Genomic DNA, 22688 nt, shown 5'->3' with positions numbered 1-22688 from the left:
AGAGGAGACCACAAGAAATGTGGAAGAGGGCCAGAGTAGTAGGAAATGAGACTTGAGAGACTGACTTTGGTTATGGCTGCACCACAGAGGCATCATAACATGCTAAAGGATTTTAATCTACCTAACTGTGCTGATGGTGTGCCATGAAGGCAGGGCAGACAATAGAAGCTGAAACATGCCCTTTTGCAGGGCCACCTGATGTTACAGTTAGACCTGGTACCTTAGTGCAGAGCCCACCTCCAGGGAGGCGCCTCTTGTTGCCCACAGGTGCAGATGAACAGAGCAGACTAAACCACACATTGAGATCCTTGTTCGTCTCTCCCCCGTTCTCCCCAGGATCTCCCTTTTCGCAGAGCCTTATTGGACCTTTCTAACCACATGTGAACTCCACATGCCCCATTTCTCTTCTCCTGCCCGTCATGTTGTCTTCACTCTTAGTCAAGGACCCGTACATAACAAGTGATTCTTTTTGACCTCTGCCCAATAAAGGATGATTTACTCTGATTTGGTAGTTGGCTATCCTTGGGAGTACAGGAACCTCAGATGGTGAAATAGACCAGACACATCTTTTACCTCTAAATTGTGAGATGAAAGGCAGTATTTAAGGAATTTCAGACAGCAAGGAGACAGGAAGCATATTCTAAGATGTGGTAAGCATGCTGGTACCCAGCCTACTCCTCTTTGCTTCTGGCTTTCAGCCTGCCTGTGCCCCTGACCCTAGCAGTGTATGTTCCTCTCCCAGTATATTCCCCCTTCTCTGCCAAAGAGTTAGCGTCCCCACTTCGTAAATTCAGCACCTCATTCTCTCCTTAGACTCTCAGGTGTGTCATTTGTTTTCTGGTACCCGGCAGAGAATTGTCTTCCCTTCTCTAATATCCACCCTAGAGTGAATCTGAGCCTTTGTTAGCTCTGCCTCTAGTAATGTAGCTTCTGATGGCAAAGGGTGAAGTTGGGAGGGAGTGCATCCTCTTGGTTAATACAAATAATACATACATTTTATTACTAAGGGACTGATTGAACCTCTCTTTTTATGACTTTAGAAGTAAAATGTACCATGAAAACCTCACTCTTTTTATTGCTTGTTTCTTCTTTCTTTTCTTTCCCTCTTTTTTCTTATGCAGACATTATTATAACAATAAAAGAAACTAACAAGAATTTTCTCAAATCCCACAGCCATAAAACATCAACTGTTATTACTTTTTCCTGTATTCCCTCCCAGTCCCTGCCCATGTGCAGTGATATTAACTACAGTTTGAAGTGCATTTTTTTTATGCCACATGCTCATAGTTCAAGGAAATTGAAATAATTGAGGTGTGGGAATATCTTGGGCTTCTTAGTAATGGCTTCTTATTTTGATTATTTCCCTTTAGGAAAGACACTGCTGATCCTGTAACATGGAGGATTGCCTTCATACCTCATCTGAGAATCTGTCCAAATTGGTCAGCTGGGCCCACAGCCATGGGACCATTTGCAGCCTCATCCCAAACCTGAAACACTTGCTTTCCGAAGGTTCCCATGGGAACCTGACAGCAATGTGGGGCTGTAGTGCTGGCCATGCTTACCACTGGCCACTGACAGCTACTTGCCGAGCTGGGTCCCAAGAAAGGGTCTGTTTCCAGGATAACAGAAGTTTTAACTCCGATAGTCCCAGTATAATCGGAGTGCCCTCTGAGACACAAACTAGCCCTGTTGAAAGGTATGCTGGCAGACCAGTGAAAGCAAAGCTAGACTGTAATCGGACCAGAGACTCTTGTGACTTCTCTTATTGCAGTGAGCCCTCAGAACTGGATGAAACTGTTGAAGAATATGAAGACGAAAACACTCTGTTTGACATGGTTTGTGAGTCTTCTGTTACAGATGAGGATAGTGACTTTGAACCCCAAACTCAAAGGTCTCAAAGCATTGCTCGAAAAAGGCCTGGAATAGTCCCATCTTCTCTCCATTCAAGTTCCCAGGCTCAGATGGTTGATGAATGCAGCAATGATGTCATCATTAAGAAAATCAAACAGGAGATTCCTGAAGATTATTACATTGTGGCAAATGCAGAACTGACTGGTGGAGTAGATGGACCAGCTCTGTCACTGACACAGATGGCAAAGCCCAAGCCTCAGACTCGTGCTGGTCCTTCCTGTGTAGGGTCTGCTAAGCTGATTCCCCATGTAACATCTGCCATCGGCACAGAGCTAGACCCACATGGTGTGTCTGCATCCCCCTCTGTGATGTCCAGACCAATTGTCCAGAAGTCTGCCAGGGTATCTCTGGCTTCTCCAAACAGAGGACCCCCTGGTGCCCATGGCACCAACCAGCAGGTGGCCATACAGATGCCTGTGAGCACATCCCATCCTAACAAACAGATCAGTATCCCTTTGTCTGCCCTGCAGCTGCCTGGACAGGATGAGCAAGTTGCTTCTGAAGAGTTCCTGTCTCATCTGCCCAGCCAGGTCTCCTCCTGTGAGGTAGCTCTTTCTCCTTCAGTTAACACAGAGCCAGAAGTGAGCTCCAGTCAGCAGCAGCCCCCAGTCGCTCCAACTATAACCACTGAGGCCACAGCACAGTGCATACCAGGTATGGCCCATGAGGTGACAGACAGTCCCTCATCTGCATTCTTCAGAGAATTCTGCGCCGTCACCACTTCTAAAACCATTGGCTCAGTTTGCTAGAAGTCAGGCCTTTATTATTCTCAGAAAGATAAAAATAATGAAATAAATGACGTCCAGGTGATTCTGTAAAGGAAATTCATCGGAATTAAGGCCGTCCATCCAGTCAGTGTACCTCAGGGCTCAGAGGACAGCAGTAGGATTGTGCTGTTGATATTGCATGGCTAGATTGAAGGTTTATATCAGATCTTAAGCTGAATTTTTTATAGTAAAGTTATTTTTGAAGGATTTTTTAAGAACTTTCCTATCAGCATTAAGGTATTTGGTTGCTGTTTGAAGCCAAAATGATGTTGGGTTAGGTAGGCATATGATGACAATAGAACTAGTGTTTTTCCATTGTTATTTGTTTGTCCGAACCAACTTGGCATTTCTATTCATTCTAGTTGTTTAAAATGAGTTTTTAAAAAAAGGAACAAATATTTCTAAGAAAATACTTTTATCTTTTCTTAAAATCTAAAAGTATCAAGTAACTTGAATTTCTAGAATACATGGCCTAACTGGAATGGATTAGGAGGAGAAAGAAATAATTATACGAGATCCCTGTCTGTAATTATAACATCCTAGTGTTCTGTGATTCTAACATTCAAAATTATTTAATCTGGGCCATTACTATATAAAGGAGGTTTATCTGTCATGCTTTGAGGTTCATGATTCAAATCTAATAGGTCATAAGTAGAGACATGGACAAGGATGACAGACATGCAGAGTACATAGGAAGCAGAAATTTCTGGCATATTTTGTTTCCATGGTAGTTCCTTTCAAGAAAATCATGTATTTTGGGAAAAGGTTCCTAGAAGCCTGAGGTGCCTTTACCTTTACCCAATTTATGATTTTCTTAACATAGTCATAGTAGTAATAAAATATACAATGAAAATATGCTTTTCAGTTTATTCATTTTTCTTCTTTTTAAAATAACAGCTTTATTAAGATATAATTCATCTATCATAAAATTCACCTTTTTAAATGATAAATTCAGTGGTTTTTGAAATATTCAGAGAATTGTGCAACCATCACCACTGTCTACTTTCAAAACATTCTTATAACCCTTTAAAGAAACCCCACACCCATTAGCATTTTTTGCCTCCTCCCAGCCCCTGTCAACCACTAATTTACTTTCTGTCTGTATGGATTTGTTATTCTGCACATTTCATATAAATGAGATCATATTATGTGGCGTTTTTTGTGACTGCCTTCTTGCACTTAGCTCATTTTTTTAAGGTTAATCGGTTGTAGCATGTATCAGCATTTCTTTACTTTTTATTGCCAAATAATATTTCATTGTTGGATATATTTGAATTTGTTTTTCTTTTCATCAGTTGATGGCTATTTAGGTTGTTTCCATTTTGGCTATTATGAATAATGCTCCTAATATTTATTTGTGTACAAATTTTTGTTCGGACATATATTTTGATTTTGCTTGGGCAACTACTTGAAGTGGCATTGCTGAGTGTATTATGACTATTTAACTTTTCAAGCGGCTGCCAGACTGTTTTCCAAAGCAGCTCCACCATTATACAGTCACCAACAATGTAAAAAGGTCCCTGTTTCTCTCTACATGCTCACCAGTGCTTGTTAGCGGTTTTTTAAAATTATAGCTATCCTATTGGGTGTGTGTAGTATCTCATTGTGGTTTTGTTTGGTATTACTCTAAACTAATGATCTAGAACTTTTTCTCATGGGCTTATTGGCCATTTGTGTATCTTCTTTTAAGAAATATCTACTCAAATCTTTTGCCCATTTTCTAATCAGGTTGTTTTTTACTGGTGAGTTGTAAGAGTTCTTTATATATTCTGGTTATGTCTCTTATAAGATATATGATTTGCAGATGTTTTCTCTCACTCTGAGTCCTTCCTTCCTTTCTTTCTTATTTTTAAAATTTTACTTCTGTCTCTTAATGGCAACATGGTCTTTAGCAAATCTTCACATCATTTAGACACATGTTATCTTTATTAGGCTGGTGCAAGTCTTTGTACTAGGAAACCTGACTCTTGATACATACAGGATATAAATAGTACCTTTTCATGTAAATAGTTGTGAGTCTGGTTTATTTATTGCCCATCCTGCCCCCACCTATTTTTGTAAAACAGGAAACTCAGCTTTATAGTTTTTTACATTTTCTCTTACTTTATATTTTAGGGCAGAATTCAGAAATGTGTTTTGTAAAGTGTCCAGTACAACCAAAATAGCTTAGTAAGACTGCCTGTGTTGCACATCCTTCTACTAACTTACCTTGCAAAAAAATTTGCAACATTTTGCATCTCTCTAGTGGATAGTGAGACATCAATGCTCTTTACTAAACCAAATATGAGTATTTTACTGTGTAATTATTTTGGAGAAGAAATTCATCCTATTTGAAAGAGAAATATTTTAATCTATTTTTCAATGATTTCATTCTTTTACTTTTCTCCTCTCAATGAAATTGCACTTCTTGTGATAGTTATAAGAAGCAGGTATGGCCAGGTGTAGCACATAACTTACACAATCATGAACTGTGATTTGGCTTTACTCTTACAAGGAGAATTGGTTTGGTTTGGAGTTGAACCTTCAAGAAAAGCAGTATGAAGAACGGTAATGGGAATTTCCTAAGGAATGATTCTGATGTTTTGATCCATTGTTCTGTGGAAGCATGTTATATTGTTAAGATATTATGAGCTTTAGAGAAACACTGTTTGTACTGGAAACATCAGTGGCACAAATAAAAATCTGATAGGCATTTTTCTTTTGTGAGAGGTATATAAAGTTAACCTATAATTTACCTTTGCTGTATAGAACCCCAACTAGGTTTTGTTCTCTTAAAGTTTTATTTATTTATTGGGTTTTGCATATTTATTTATAGTAGACAGTCTCCATTCTAAACATAGATTTTTAAAAATTTGTAATTCAGCATGTCCCAATGTATGTGAATGAATATGTAGAAATGGACTTTACACAGTTAATATGTAGAGCATACTTGGGACTAAGCAAAGAAGAAAGCTTCTGAAAGAACTAGCTGAAAGCAAATCAGGTACTTTTTTTAAAGTAAAAAGGGTTTTGTGTAAGCTTGAGTCTTTATCAGATCATTGTAGAAATACTGCATATCTTTGAATAATATTTTTTAAATAAATAATTTGACAAGTGACTATTGAGTCAGTCAGAAACAAAGAGAAATTGTTCCATTTCATTTAGCTTTACTGATGCCCTTTAAATTCTGTTCTCCTAGTGGAAAACCACCCTCTTTTCTGTTCAGAAATAAATTCAAAGTTATAAAATGTTAATCAAGGTATGGATAAAATTATTAATTTTCATGTCAGTCCTGTCAGACTTCTCAACCCAAATCTTAGCAAATAGTAAAGAGTAAAGAGGATATCCATTATTAGAAGAATTATTGACCATTTACATTCTATTAATATTTGAAGTTTTTATGTAAACTTGGGATATTTGTCAAATTTAAATCTGTATATTATATCATGAATTAAGTTTTTGTGTATGTATTTCTTAAATATATTTCTTAGTTCTTTCCCTGCCTTGAATCAGATAAATATTTACCTCTATTTATCTCTGGCTCTTTTTGGTTTTCTTTTCTTCTCTTCCTGTTCTGTCTTCTTGATTTCTTTTTTTACATTTAGCTTTACAGTTAGAATATATTTTGGATTGGAACCTCACTTCATTATTTTTACAGATAGTCAAATGTTCCAGCATCATTTATTAATTCCCATTCTCCACTTAATTGATTTATATAACACATTTTTGTTTATAATTGGGTCTATTTCTAGATTTCCAATCCTGTTTTTATTGATCATATCTTATTCTTTTTTCATGTAATTTTTACTCTTTGATTATAGTTAATACAAAGCAAAATGCATTCAGAGAAAAGAGGAGTAGCCTTAAGCATTTAACAGAATACTTTGTGAAACCTCATATAAAATTTAGTTCAGTGAGCTATTATAAGTTGATTAAGTTATATATTACTTCTGATTGCTTGGTCTGTGTTGACACCACAATCATTTCTCTTGTCAAAAACAAAACTTTTGTTAAAATAAGTTAAAAGAGTATTAGCTGCTTTGTAGTCTAAGGATGGATCTTCAAATGAGCTTTTATCCAGGTTTCAATGTCTAGTTTCTCTCATATTGTTTCTCACCTTAGCTTCCTCGATCTTAGCTCCACCTACAAGTGTTTGATCCTTGCATGGTCCCTAAGGTGGTTGCCAAGCGCTGCTGGAATTCGTGTCTAGCAGTAGACTGAGCCTATGTCACAGCATTCCCACTAACTCCTCAATCAGTCATTGGGGCATCATAACCCCCTTTCTGAACATGGCCTGGCGAGCAGTCCTATACAGACCACACAGCTGAGTGTAGAGGTTGCATGCATGTATCTTCCTAAGGACATTCTGAGTTCTAGTCTTGAAAGGGGCAGCAAACCAGAGATATTTACTACAGTTTGTGTGAGGGATTTTTGAGCATTTATTTTTTATATATGAGCAGATAGGAGGAGTTTTTATATATGTCATTCAAAGACAGCTTATGCTGTTCTAGTATAAGAGATAGAAATATATATAAATGTATATGCTTGTGTGTGTGTATGTATGCATATGTATACATATACACAATATTTTATGTATATCCTTATTCCACAAGAAATATGTACTTCTTTGTACAAGATGAAAAAGACTAAATTTTGTTTTCTTGGCCACACCCTTTCCTGTACCTTCCTGCAGGAAGACTTGAGACATAAATTCTGAAAAATAAGAAAAGCAAAGTGAAAATACAGGTTTAGTTTATGCCATCATTTCCCTTCTTACCATGGTGTTTTCATCTGAGGCTTCATATGTCAAACATGGACATTGAGATAGTAGAGCCTGGCTACTCAGAGTTTGGAGTCAGAAATGCCTAGGTTGATTCCCAGCCCTACCTTCCGCTGGCCTTATAACCTGAGCTAAGTCATTTTACTTCTGTGCGAATGTCCTCATTTGTAAAATAATAATAACGCCTGTCTCATAGGATTGTTTGAGGACCAAATGCAAAAATATAGTGAAGTACTAAAGAGAGTACCTGACATATGGTAAACACTCAATAAATAATAATTGCCACCATTATTAATATTTTATTTTTTATCATTATTGTTGCCTTTCTTAGATTGTACTCACTCAAGTAATGAGGTGGATCCTGATTTTATGCAGTTATGCTCATTTATCTACTAAAATATGGTCCATCAAACAGTATCATCGGATCATCTGGGAGTTTATTAGAAATGCAGAATTTCAGGTCCCACCACAGATGCACAGAATCAGAATTTGCATTTTAACAAAATCTCCACAAAACTACTATGCCCATTGAAGCTCGAGAAGCAATGATGAAAAAAATGCATGATCCACATTATATGGGAAACATTTTTATTCCGTCTGGCCACTCAGTAATTTTCAACACTCTTCCTTTGGTGAAAAAATTCCCTCTTTTAAGCATCTGCGCTTCCCCATTGGGCCAGAAACTGGCTTTCCAAGTTCAAATTTCAGTGAGGGCACACAGTCTTGTAACCTTCGACTTTGCCAGTCAAATTGCCCTTATGCCAGACTCTGAGCAGAAGTACCTAGAAGAATCTATTTTGGCAAATAAAGTCAGTTTCTAGAGGCAACAGGAATAGCATTCCAGCAGTAGTTCCAGAGTTAGAAGTCAAGCAGAAGTTCTGGTGGCTGGGTGTCTCCAAGTAAACCTGTGGTGTGGTCAGGGTATTATCTGTGGACACCTTCAAACCTGATTTCCAGGAAATCCTATGGTCTTTATTAAATTCTTTTTCTGTCTAAACCAGCAAAAGTAGGCTTCCATTTTTTTAAACAAAGAATCTAGAGAAATATAAGTGTTGCATGAAAAATAAATCTGTTTTCTTTTGTCACTAGGTTTGTATTTTCAGCTAAAATAAATGCCACCCCCTTTGTAAGTAACCAGTGATACCGGGGTGCCCCATATTGTGTGCTATCTTACTGTGCAAACTGTATCAGCAACCTGTAGGTTGGGTGAGGGATAGAGATAGCTTCTCCTCACATTAAACCTCTCTGTCCCAGTGGGAGTTTTTGCTGAAATGTGTCCTTCATGGCGAATGGTTGCCCCATACACAGGCACAGCTAATACATTCTCTGAATCTAGAATGGGTGAAGGAGGTACTTAGTATAACTTTGCTTTCAGCTATGGGCTTTAAGGGCAGTTCTGGGAAATAAGAGAAATCCCAGTTAGAACTTCTTACCACCATGTTGAATATTTATTAAAAGTTAACTTTGTTTTATTAGAGTTTTCTTTTTCCATGTCAATTCACACAATATTGTTACTGAGCCCCCAAATCCAGCTTCATGTGCCAGATGCACAGTGAGCCAATCTCTGAGGCACTGTGTTTGAAGCAGAGAAAGCTGTACTATCAGAAAGGCAGCCCAACAAAGAGGCAGGGAACTTCTCCTGAATCTGTCTTGCCTGATTGAGCTGAAGGACAGGTCATATACTATTGGCAAAGGAATGTGGAGGTTAGGGCAAAAACTGGAGGAGCTTTGAAACTCCTTGGAGTCATACACCAATTCCATCTTTTTGGCACCACCTAGGGGTCCTGTTTTGTTTTGTGTTGGCTCCCCATCAGGCAGCAGCTCTGCAAACTAGATATTATCAATCAACACCACCCACCCGCACATCCTGTAATTAGTTTTAGGAAGAAGGTAAAGGAGAGGGTTAGTAATTCTTGTAAGGTAGTGAAAGAATGTGTGTACATGCAATGTGTGAATTTACTGCGAAGGCAGAGCGTAGTGAAGATGTAAGTGAATAAAGAAATGTGTGTTTGGGTTCAATACTGCTGTTTCTTGAAATGATCTTTTATTTCTTTATGATTTCTCAATTTGATACCTTGTGGGAGTGGCATTGAAAAGCAAAATCACCACTAGGTAGCCCACATAAGGAGGGTATTAGGAAATCTAGACATTGACATTTTGTATTTGTATACAAATGGGGGCATTGTATGTTTTCCTCGGTCCTTGTCCCTGCCATGACAAAGAATTGAAGGGCAGAGACACAGTAGTGAAGCAGAGTAAAAGTTTTATTTAAAGTTTCTTAAAGAGAGAAAAAGTGCAGCAGGCAACCTCAGTGAGGAGAGGCACCCTGAAAGGTTGGAGAGAGAAAGTTTAAGATTAGAAGGTTACGCACTTAGAATGTGCGGGTGACCTCAGAGAGAGGAGTGCCCTGAAAGGTTGGGGGTTCCCCCTTTTAAGGATTCTTTAGGAATGTGACTAAGGGCTAGGGGTGCATACTTGTTAAGTGGTCTCTGAATATTTAGAATTAACACAAGGAACTTCCTGCTCTGATTTCTGGCATCTTAGTCTGGGAGCCTATCAAACAAGGCCTCCTACCTAGCCCCCAAGATGGTCTGAGGTATTGTCTGTTTGCTAAAGAGTAAGTTAAGAATCTTACTTCTTAACTTCCTGGGTATTAAAATGCAATCTTATTTTTAAGATGGAATCCTTCCTGCTTTTTACTATGTTGTTTCTGGCTGGGCCTGCATGCTAAATTAGTTGCCTGGGTTGCAAACTACTTGATTAGGGCCGAAGGAGAAAAAAACAGCATATAGGTAAAGTTAAAAAATAAACTGGGCCTTCACGATTAACACAATAAAGACATGGGCTATGCTGAGGTACCCTCCTTTATCTGGGGAATATTCAGACATTCCAGGCCAAGTTTGCTCCTGGCTTTTTGAGCTTTAACTGATTAACTTAGGGTCTTTTTAGTGGGCTTTCCTGGCCTTATTCTCTTTGAACCCTGCTCATGTCTATTTTCCTGCCTAGCATATTGACTTCATATATTTAATTTCTTTTCTTCCTTCTTACCCTCTATGTCTCTCTCCTTGCATAATTTTACCCGCAAGTTGCCATTGGTAGTGGTGATAATGTGTAAGATTTCTGGTGAATGTAAGAGCTTTATTTCATTATTAGGCCTCTTAGAAGAAAGTTCATGGACTAGATGCTCACCTAATTTATCTGTGTTCTCCCTCTCTTGTAATGTTGAAGGAGGCTTTAATGGAACTATGCAGCACCCTTCTCTTCAGTCCCAATGCCTCGCACATAGTATGCGTGAGGTCATTGCATTGATTAGGAGTTTACAACGAGAACGTATCCTAAGGAAAAATTGAGTGCTTGGTCCCAGGATTTTCTGGGATTTACCTGCTCTGTTTAATGTTATCGACATCATCAAAAAGCAATAACCTTGTTCATTTCTCGGCTCACCTGGAGTAGTGAAAAAAATCAGGACCCTCTCCCCTGTTATGATATCAGACTGCATGTCCATAGGAAGACAGAGCAAATCAAAACCTTGGTGAAATTATAGACCCCTAATGTGTCACGGAACACTGTGAACCCTTTCAGATCTTCACTGTCAACAGCCCTTCCCCTAGCCTTTTGGAGGCCACCTTCCTTCCCTCTGCTGAATATCACAAAAGTCTCATTGTTGCTCTGCTCAAAAGATTACAGCTCTTGATTCTCCTACTGGAGTGTCACAGGGTCGCCTCTGCTCTGTCTGGGTGTTGCAAAGCCTCCCCTACCCCCCACCCCCAGCCAACTGATCAAAGGGCAGTTTCTGAGAGTGGTAGTGACAGGTTATCTTAGGTTTTATCAAGTACGGTAGAAAGCCTGTAATTAGAGCTTGAAGAGCTGGGGATGGTGGCCTCTAGCCCCTGGCTGGTGAACACTCACTCCCCTTCTTCCTTCCTGCAATGAAGTTCTTGGAAAAGACAAAGCCTACTTTTAAATTAGTTGTTTTTAGCCTTATTTTCTACACTGGGGGAGGTGTATGTGGAAGGGATATGTGATTAAATACAGTTCTTCTGTTAAAAAAAAAAGTAACTATATTGTTATGTCTCTTCATAGTATGTAGGTTTCTGCAAAGTTTTACCAAGGCAATAAAGAAAGCCCATTATAACTTATGTAACATAATATAAAACTTATTATAAAGCTGTAGTAATTAAAATAGTGTTCTGACACACAGTTAGACAAATAGAGCAGTGAAACAGGATAGAAAGCCAGAACTCTGTATGAAAAAATGGCATCACAAATTAGTGGGAGAAGGGTGGCCCAGTCAATGAATTCTATTGGACAATTGGTCACCCATATGGAACAAAATAAAATTAATCCTTACCTTACATCAGACATAAAAATAAATAACATTTAAAGATCTAAATGTGGAAATACAAAAGTTAAAACTGTGTGAAGGAAATCTTACAAAATAGCCTTGGTGTCAGATGGAGTTTTTTTAAACATGACACAAAAATGGCACAAACCATAGGGGAAAAGATTGAAAATGCTGACAACCTTAAAATAAAAGTCTCAATTGGGACAAGGGATATCATAAGCAAAGTTAAGAGACAAGCAACAATCTATGCAATGATTTTAATGTGTATAACCAAAAATATTCATATACAGAATATATAAAAAACTGCTGCAAATCAGTAGGAAAAAAGGTCAAATAATCCAGTAAGGAAAGGAGCAAAGAAAATGAAGAGGAACTTCTAATAAAAAGAAATCTGTATAGTTAATAAACATGAAAAATGCTCAGCCCTACTGTTAATCAGGAGAGTGTAAGTCAATACAATAATAAGATCCCATCAGAAAGGTAAAAATTACTCATTTTAACTATCCCAAGTGTTGTTGAAAGTATGGGAATATGAGGACATGCTGGTGTGATGTAAATTGGTACAACCACTTTGGAAAGCATTTTACAATATCTATAAAGATGTACATATCATACAACCTAGGAATTCAATTTCTAGGTGTCTGTGCAAGAGAAACTTTCTCATATACATATAAAAGAAATGTACAGGAGTGTACTTGTAACTTTATGATTACGAGGGAAAAAATCAGCTAACAACCTCAATGTCTGTGAAAAGAGCAATTGTGATATATTTTTCAATGGAATATATGCATCAGCCAGATCTGCATTTATTAATGTAGATAAATCTTGAAAACAAGTTGAAGAATACTATTCAGAGTAACGTACTTAAAAAAAACATTGCCATGTATTGTTGTATGTTACACACAAAAAACACATAATTAAAATTATGAACATGGACTGAAAGGAGACATACCAGGAAGGTGAGGATGGGAATGGGTGCCCAGGAAACTTGAAGTGTATCTGTAACATTTCCCTTTAAACACATGTTTTAAAAAAAGGACAAATATTAACATTATTAAATCTGAGTGACAAGAACATGACTTTGTATTTATAAGAGGCAGCAAAAGCACAGTGCTTAATTGTGGAAGTCCAGACACACAACTGCCTGGATTCAATCCCAGCTCTGCCACACACTTTCGATTGTGACATTGGCAAGTTACTTAACCTCTCTGCAGCTTTGGCTTTCTCATCGGTAAAATGAAGAAAATAATGTACTTTTTCTGTAGGGTTAAATCAATCCATACAGAGCTCTCTGGTTCATGGTAAGCATACTTTAGTACTGTTTTGTGTACTTCTCTGTGTGTTTTAAATGTGATTACTTTTTACATACAGATCATGAAACAAATAAAATTATGGAATATTTCTGAGACGAGGGCATTGTGGCATTGTTGTTATTACTGAATGTAGAAGAGTTTTTTGTAAGAAAGCAAACTTGACTTACATTGTCTTCCAGTGTACTTGTTTATGGGCAAAGAATTTGAAAATTATTTTTACAAATTTCAACACTGGTTTTCCCCCTTATGATTATAATGGGATGCCGTCATGGGGAATTTTTTTACATTCTTCTGCTAGAATAAATAAAAAAACACAAAACAAAGCATCCTCTATTATCTACAGCACTTTTATTTTCAGTGTCAACACTGCCTGAGTTCCATGAAGAAAGAGGCTGTTTCCTTTATTTTACTGATAGGAAACGAGGCACAAAGAAACTAGATGATTTGCTTGGAGTTACAGTGGGAAAAAAATTGTCTCCTGCTTGTTAATTAAGAGAAATGGGGTCACTACTATAGACCTACCTCTGCTTGTCTTGGTATAAGAATAGCCTAAACTACTGATTGTTTCCCCTTCTTTCATTTTTTTCATGCCTATCACTTATCCAAAGCTTGTACAAATGCTAGAGTACATCCTTCAAGAGATAATTTTTTTTTCTGAGAATCATTTTTTAAAGTATCCAGGATTTAATAGTAGGACTTACTGTACCAGGAGCAGGGAGCTGTGTCTTAGTCTTTTTCAACTAAGCATCTGGACAAGTCACTTGAACTTCCAATTTATCAAACATCTTTTTCAGGATCAACTATGTGACAGGGCTGAGAAAAATGTAAAGATGAATAAATGTCAAATTCTCTGCCACCAGAATATTATTGCTTAGAGAAGGAGGGAGACAAACCAACAATTCCAAGTGTATGGAAAGAAGTATATAAAATGTGGGGCACATATGTAAGGAGCCTATGGGATGCAGGGAAGAGTATTTCATGTTTTCAGACAGAACAACATAACAGAGACGTTAGGGTATGACCATAGGCAGACTGCTTAGGGAAGCAAGGATTGAGTGTGGCTTAAGAGGAGATTTCAAAGGGGTCAGGAGAGTGGCTGCTAGGAAGAAAGGCTGGAGCCAACCTATGAAAGGTTGTGCATGTAATGTCACAAATGTCCTCCACGGGGAACAGCAGGAACACAGTTCATTATCTTAGATCACACGGATAGCAGTGGGGAAATAGAGGCTGGGACACAAGAGCCATTTTATAAGGCAGTACAGTAAACCAGATGGGAGATGGCAGTAAGTGCTCAAGTGAGGCAACAATATATTAAAGGCACTGGAGAGGAGGAGACAGATTCGTGTTTCAGGAGGGCGAAAGTAAAGACCTTGATGACCTCTGAGTGTTTGGCCTGTTGGGCTTCTGTTGCCACCCTCCTGTTCTCTGTCTATAGGCACAGCACTGTTATAGTTAACACCAAAAAGTCTTCAGGATACAAATATCTACAATGAGGTCATAATTCTCTGTGTGTAGGATAAAACAGCGAATTGCCAGGGTAAATAGCAAAAACACGGTTCCTGTTCTCATACTGCCTACACTCTAAAGGGAGAGAGACTTCCTGATACTTGCCCTCTCGAGCATCCCAGTTTAAAAAAAAAAAGGTTTAAAATATTTCCTGAACCAAGATGTTGTTCAACTGTGAATTTGTAAAGACTAAATTGGTCAAGGCTGTTTCTAGGATTAAAAGTGGGTAAAAACACTTTTAACCTCTTAAAGTGGTGAAATAAACAATTAAGCCACTGTGAATAAATGAAAGACTAGTCTTTCTTAGCTGGAAATTAAAAATCCAGAGGGTACAGGCAACACATTCCACACCATAATTTATTTGAAACACTTTGTACTCAGCTGTGAATAATATGAGCCTAGATATATTAAAATTGTAATATTGCTTATTTTTGGAGACAACTAATAAACTATCTGTAAGAATTAGAAATATAATTGTTTACTAGTTTTCTGAAAGGCAAAATAAAAAATCAAACTAATTGCTCTGTTGTACAAGTGCATACTATTATGGGAAATTATTGGTTTTATCAGCTTTTTATCCAGTGCTTACACATACTTTAAAAATATCATTTGTCTTAATATTTCACAAGAAAAATCCCCTAAGTGACTATTTATTTAAAATAAGGGTGTTTTTCTGTTATACCAATAAAGTAAAAACTCTGTTGTGTATACATATAGTTCACCTAAATATAATCAAGATGTTCAAAAATTCAGAATGTACCCAGATACACCAGACTGGCATATAGCTATAAACCTCAGAATGTAGTTTTCTTTCAGTAAGTTGGATGTGCCTAAGACAGCTAGGAAGCCAGGAACCAGTTCAGAATTGAAGAGACATTGACCTTGATTTTCTAGCCTTGGTATCCATTTCCTTGTGGTCTGAAAAGGTGAAATAATGTACGGCTTCAGGGCATATGGAGCAGTGTCAGAGCACTGAAGTTGTAGCTTCAGTGTCCTGGGAATGGAAACGCCATCCCTGTCCTGTCTTCCTCAGGAGCAGCAGCTGCCTCCCTCTCCTCACAGATGTTGCTGCCTGGCCATCTCAGTAGGGTCTCAGTAGGGATAGACAGAGTGCAGGTGACCTGCTGCCTTTTAGGCCCAGCAGTAACTTCTCTTTTTATCTAGATCTTATTTATGTGACCAATGGCTTGTGTTCCCGAGAGTGTCCTAGAACCAGAAGGAGTGTTTGTGTCATGTGACAAAAGTGATGAATTATGCTTCTATGGCTACAAGGTGATTTTAAGCTTTATTTTAGGTGAGAACAGTGATCAGATTTATAATCAAGTAAATCTGGTATAATGGTTGATGCACTTCAGTTGATTTATTGACTTCAGTTGATAGTATCAAGCTGATTCCTCAGTACAGCCCTAAAATCTGTAGGATAGCTTTCTTAGACACTTTTCCAATTTTCTTTATTTTTATCAAAGTAATACATGTATGTGGCAATCGATAAAATAATATTGCTGAACAATAACAGTCTCTCATCTCAGCTGTCAATCATCTCATAATCTCACTCTTGAAAGGAAACTTCTTTTGAACCTATTTTCAGTTTTACAGAATTCTAAAACTGTTTATACTTCTGTTTCTTGACTCATCAACTTCAGAAGACATTTACAGACTCTGTTATGAATGGTGGGGATTTAGCTTATTTTCATTAACCTTCTGATATTTGATTTTTAGGCTATTTAAAAAAACAAGTAACCGTAATAATAATAAGAGAGAAATGTGGGATTCACATATAAATCAAGTATAAAAATCAAACGAATATTCATATTTGACCTGATTGTTTATAGTTCATAATGCGTGATCAAAACCGAAAGTTTCTGTGATGACTGCCCTTGCACTGTTCACCATGCAAGAACTTATTCACTATGTAAGAACTTGTTCACCATGTAAGAACTTGTTCGTTATGGTTCAGAAGATTGGAGACTGTTGAGAATTAGGCTTGGGGTTGATTAATGATGGTGCATTGAGTCCCCTATGCAGAATTTTACTGTTGTTAACAACCATTTGATCAATAAATATGAGAGATGCCCTCTCCAAAAAAAAACGAAACAAGTAACCAATAGAAGAATTATAAATAATGAAAGAGGAAATAAACATGCTTTCTTGATCTGAGAATGAAGATACTCGTGTCCCTATCTGTCCTTTCCCTTCCACTGTTCTCCCTTCCCCTCTTTCCATCTTGACAAAATTGACAGTATTTTCATTCTCCTTTGTGCCCATAACTGAGTCTTCTCTGCTTTATCCTTAGGTTGACTCTCAATATTCAAAACCAGTAACACCATTTATGTTATTTTGACAGTACAAATATTGTTTATAGCTATTAGTGTTTTAAGATTGAAGTTCTTTCCATCCTAATGAATTTTGTGACCTTTGGGACACTGAAAGGAGAATGTTCTCAAGAGTTGTTGTGTGGATAAATGACTTTATTCATGTAAAAGGCTTATAACAATCCCCAGAACAGATAGCAAGTCCTCAATAAATATGTTCCAGCACTAATATTATTATTATTATTATTATTATTACTGCATTTCATTGCATCTGAAATGTCACTGATTGTCAGACACACCATTACTTTATGTTCCACAAAGAAAAAGCATGCTTACTGATGAGACTTCCCAGGAGTCAGGCCCACATTACTTCATGGGTGGACCTTGGGCCATCAGCATCACCTGGGAGCTGTTAAAAAGTTTTTCTCATATGAGGAGGAGCTTCCAGCATCAGCACTCTCTGGAGGACTCGTGCCGGGGGATGATCATCAAAAAGCCTCCACAGGGATCCGGGCGATGCTGCGATTGTGGCTGTGTCCACCCCACTGTTTCCTGGACTTGCCATTGGAATGAGGAGGGAGATGTCTAGGTTGGCATGTGCATACAGTGAGACAACGAATTTGACCGGATTTGTACTGTTGGAACTCAATCAGGAGTTGGGAGGGGTGCAAGTTGTAGCGCTCCAAAATCTTACGACTATAGACTATCTACGGTTAAAAGAACATACGGGATGTGAACAGATCCCAGAAATGGGTTGCTTTAATTTGTCTGATTTCTCTCAGACTGTTCAAGTACAGTTGGACAATATCCATCATATCATAGACTAATTTTCACAAATGCCTAGGGTGCCTAAATGGTTTTCTTGGCTTCACTGGAGATGGCTGGTAATTATAGATTTGCTTAGTTTATGTCACCATATTCCTATTATGTTAATATGTGTGCACAAGTTAGTTAGTAGTTTAAAACCTATACATACTTAAGGTACTCTACAAGAAGATATGTCTAAGAAATAATCAATCCTCCCATGTTTCCTTCCATTTGCTACCTCTATAGCTTTTCTTCTTCCTTCCTAATTACAACCCTTAAATGGAATTCGTGCCTCATATCGAATTTACCGAGTATCATAATTCCTCCAGGTGGTAAAGATACCTCGAGACAAGTGCTGGGCATAGAAGCCACAGGGCATAAATCTGCAAAGAAGTAAAAAGCTACCCTTTTCAAACAATATGGCTTCTCTCTCACTTACCAACTTTACATTTCCCTGTATGGCCCCGGAAGATGACTGGTTAGTCAGAGACGGGTAAGATTCCTCAAGGGAGGAACAACCTAAGACAGGCACAGTTGCAGGGAGGCCATCAGGTGAGAAATTGGGGAACAACAGTGATGAAGCTTAGAACCTTACCCCCCCCTGTTTTGAGAGAAAGCTTGCTTCTGCATCCATGGATGTTTTATTGCCCTTGTCTAGCTTGGATTAGCACATAGTCTACAGGCACACACCTGATCATCTACAATTGCTCTCTTACAACACTAAACTATGTTTTCTACCTTTATCTTGCATCTACCTACCACTTCAGCATTTTATTAAAAATAAAAATAATAATAATAAAGGGAGAAATGTGGGATCCACATATAAAGCAAGTATAAAAATCAAACGAATATTCATATTTGACCTGATTGTTTATAGTTCATAATGCGTGATCAAAACCGAAAGTTTCTGTGATGAATGCCCTTGTACTGTTCACCATGTAAGAACTTATTCACTATGTAAGAATTCGTTCACCATGTAAGAACTTGTTCATTATGCTTCAGAAGATTGGAGACTGACGAGAACTAGGCTTGAGATGGATTAATGATTGTGCATTGAGCATTGACCATTGAACAATAAAATACAGAATTTTATTGTTGTTATCAACCATTTGATCAATAAATATGAGAGATGCCCTCTCAAAAAAAAAAAGTTTTTCTCTTGCTGCTTTCAAAATTCTCTCTTTTGACGTTTAACATTTTTATTGTGTCTTAGAATGCTTTGTGTTGATCTTACTTGGAGTCCTCTGAGCTTCCTGTATCTGTATGTCCAAATCTCCCCAAAGTTCGGGAAATAACCAGCTATTGTTTCCTTACGTAAGCTTCCTTTCCCTTTCTCTCCTCTGGAGCCCCCATGATCTGAATGTTCATTCACTTGCTGGTATCCCATAATTCACATCAGCTTTCTTCACTCTTTTTCATTGTTTTTTTGTTCCTCTAACTGGCTCATATCAAATGATCTGTCGAGGTCTCTGATTCTTTCTTCTTCGTGATCAAGTGTGTTTTGAAGGTCTCTCTTGAAATTTTCAGTGCCATTAGTGTTTTCTTCAACTCCAGGATTTCTGTTTAGTTCTCTTTATGGTTTCTATTTCTTTATTAAACTTTTCATTTTGTTCATACTTTGTTTTCCTGGTTTCATTTAGTTGTTTGTGTTCTCTTGCATTTCATTGAGTTTAAGATGATTATTTTGATTTCTTCATTAGGCAAATCATAGCTTCCAATTGCTTTGGAGTTAGTGGAACTTTACTGGTTTCCTTAGGTGGTATTCATGTTTGCTTGATTCCTGGTGGTCCGTGTAGCCTCACATTGGTGTCTGTGCATTTGAAAGAACGAATACCTCTTTCAGTCTTATAGACAGATTTCAGCAGGTAAAGACCTCCTCTTTCCTGTCTGATGGGATTACCCCTAGAATCAGAGTCATGCTGGGCTGGAGCCAGTTCTGAGGCTGTTGTTGGTTGCAGTGGGTCATGGTTGGTGTACTTGTTACCAGCGGCTCTGGTGGGTGTGGATCTTACCTGGTCCCTGAGTGCATGGGACTGCCTTCAGTACCTTAGGATCATGCTGGGACAGGGGTCTGCTTCAGTATCTGCAGCTAGGTCCTTAGACAGAGGCCCTGTGAATGAAATGTGCAGACAGTTTTGGCTCCTGTCAAGTCCCTTGGAAGGCTTCTGTTCAGTCACCAGATGGGTCCCTGGGTGTGCAGGACTGGCTGTGGACTGTGGCCAAGGAGGACTGTAATCCATCCCACGACTGTTTCAGGTCCCGCAGCCAATATCAAGATCTGGGGGCACAGATGAGTTTGTCTCCCACCAGCTACCTGGGTGGGCTAGAGCTGAGTTTAGGGCCATATCAGGATCTCCAGGGGTGCAGATAGGAGCGTCTCCTGGACCAGCAGTACTATTTGTGGTCTGTGGCTGAAGTGGCTGGAGCCAAGTATAGGGTCCTTTTAGGATGTCTGGAGTGTGAATGGGAGTGCCTCCTGCTGGGTCCCTGTGTCAGCAGGCCTACTCCCAGACTGCAGCTGTGAACAGGGCCCTTTCAGGATCTCCCAGGGCACAGACAAGAGCGACTCCCACTGAGCCCCTCAGGACTGCCGACAGCCTGCAGCCAAGAGTGGGCTGGAGCTAAGTATAGGGTCCTTTCAGGATCTCTGGGGCTGCCAACAGGAGTGTCTTGCCCTGGGTTCTTGGACCCCCAGGACTGCTGGCAGAGAGCAGCTGTGAGGGGGCTGGCATCCGTTACAGGGCCCTTTCAGAATCTGCAGTCTTATCAAGTTTGGCAAGCTCTTCTCCAGGGGCCCTGACACAGCTGAGAGGGGCTGGAAGTGCTTCCTGGGCCACTTCAGGATCCACAGCCTGAACAAGCCCTGTACACCCTGTGACTGGTGCACAGGTGGGCAATCCCCCAACCTGATTCCAAAGCCTCCCATAAAGGCACTTTTGTCCATGGATGGTGCCAAAGTATTGTGCATGGCAGATACATGTGAGGGATGTCTCATTTGGCCATGTTGCTCCTTCTGAGAAAAAAAAATTTTAATAACAAGTTTTACTTAATTTTTCACCCTTAACTTCATTCAGCAGGAAAAATAAAGAATCTTTATAACCCTAGAGTATGCCATTTCTATGAATTTGACTTAAGTTCAGTGAATATAAGTATTCCTTAAAAATAATGCTGAAATTATATTTTACATAATATTTTTAGTATCTAAGAGTATATTAAGATTTATGTCATGGGTCACTAGCTTTTTAACACCTGTATACTACTATAATTGCTGCTAAATTATTATTCTGTGTAATGGAAAACAGCCATCTCATCTAAAAAAGCTTTATTTTCCTGTTTTGCCTGTACTTATAAATGGGTAATAGAAAGCTAATCCACATAGAAAAATACTTACATTTTAATTTTATAATGAACTTTCTAAAAATATTTTGTTATTATCCCTGACCCAGTTAGAGAAATTAGCATCCTTCTATCCATTAAATTATTACATCTTGGATGGAGTTGAATGAATAGTAACTAACGCAGAAAAGGAGGTGATTTATTTCCATTTTTATGTATTTGTTGTCTTTTGCCCTATGTGCCATACATCTTTTGTCTAAAGTTGATTAATAATTCCTTTGTGTTTTTGACTTTCTTATGCATTTTCAGTAAAAGATGCCTTCACATTTTGATCCTTACTAATTAAGATATGCAGTCCTATAAATTGTATGTAAACTTAAAGGAAGACATGGTTTCTAATCAACTTTGTTATAACTATTTCTTTTGTGGCATAGTATTTTGTCTCTTAAATTCATCAAATGTTACTAGAATATTGTGCTTGAGTTTTTTCTCAGTCATTGAAGCCATAGTATTTTCACAAACTCATGAAAAGTGCTTTTCAAACACTCAGTTCTGACTGACGTACCAGTGAACTGTTAACAAATGGTGATGATTATGTCACTTCCAAACCACTCTTCAGTAGGAAGGGTCATATGCTGTTAGTTCTCTTTGATTACCACATGCAAAATAGCAATAAAAATAGCCAATGTCTATGGAGTGCTTATTATCTCACCAATTACTTATGGCAACTCAGTTCTCACAAGTCTATGAAGTTAGGACTATAATTAACTCCATTTTACAGATGAAGAAACTAAGACAAGAAAGGGTTGAACTTGCTGGAGGTCACACATTAAGAGGGTGGGAAAGCTGGAATTCTGACCTACGCAAGCTGGTTTCCAAGTGCATGCTTTTAACCACTAGGTTCCCTGTCCTTGGTGATGCTTTTCTCAAATGAGCATCCTTCCCCTTAGCACTTAGAAGTGCTCTTCTAGGACCAGGACCAACCTTCCCATGGTTTTCTTTATTTCACCAAAAACTTCATTGCCAAACTGTATATGTTTTTTCTTCTTTTTCTAGCCCCAATCCCCATCTGCTTTTATTGTTTAATTGTCTCCACAAGGAATGAATGATACTGTGTTTAACAGTAGAGGAAACATATATAGGTGTGCCTAAAACAGTGCCAGCCATGTTGAGGTGCTGAATATACTTTTGTTGCATGTTAAAGCAAATACACAAATACTAAAATTTCTAGGAAGAAAAGAGTTAACTTTCATTTCTTCTGCTTTCTTTTGGAAAAACTCACTCAGGCTGCTGTGTGGATAACAGTTTGAACGGAGGCAAGAGTGGATGTAGGGAATTCTCAATAGTTAAGAAAGGAATTTGTGTCATCAAGGGGTAATAAATCTAATGCCAAATTCTCATTCATCCTAAAATCTATAATTTCAGATGATCAAAAGGAATATGTCAGAAATAGTAACCTCTCCAGGCACTACTGTGTTAACAGGAGTTTTCCTCTTGTCAACGTAAGACAGTGTAATATTTCCAGAAGGAGGAAAAAATGAGGTGTATAGTTAAGATGGAGTAGACTAGACTCTTGGTGATTGGTGATTAAAGAGTAATTTTTTTAATTAAAATTTTAGATCGGAAAGGCCC

The 22688-nt window shown here is 38.3% G+C and overlaps 1 protein-coding gene across 2 annotated transcripts in view; it reads left to right on the top strand.

Annotated features, from left to right (window-relative positions):
• KIAA1958 (KIAA1958 ortholog) overlaps positions 1–22688 on the top strand; it is a 165937-nt gene that overhangs the window by 72271 nt on the left and 70978 nt on the right. For both annotated transcript variants that reach the window (XM_037027368.2, XM_037027370.2), the window contains exon 2: positions 1371–2565. In XM_037027368.2, the coding sequence (XP_036883263.2) occupies positions 1395–2565 (1171 nt within the window). In that variant the 5' untranslated portion in view covers positions 1371–1394. The remainder of the gene's footprint in view (positions 1–1370; positions 2566–22688) is intronic.

Source organism: Manis javanica, chromosome 2, assembly GCF_040802235.1.
Source record: "Manis javanica isolate MJ-LG chromosome 2, MJ_LKY, whole genome shotgun sequence".
Lineage (NCBI taxonomy): Eukaryota > Metazoa > Chordata > Mammalia > Pholidota > Manidae > Manis > Manis javanica.
The sequence above is the reverse complement of the archived record's forward strand: the minus strand, read 5'-3'. Positions and strand labels throughout refer to the sequence as shown.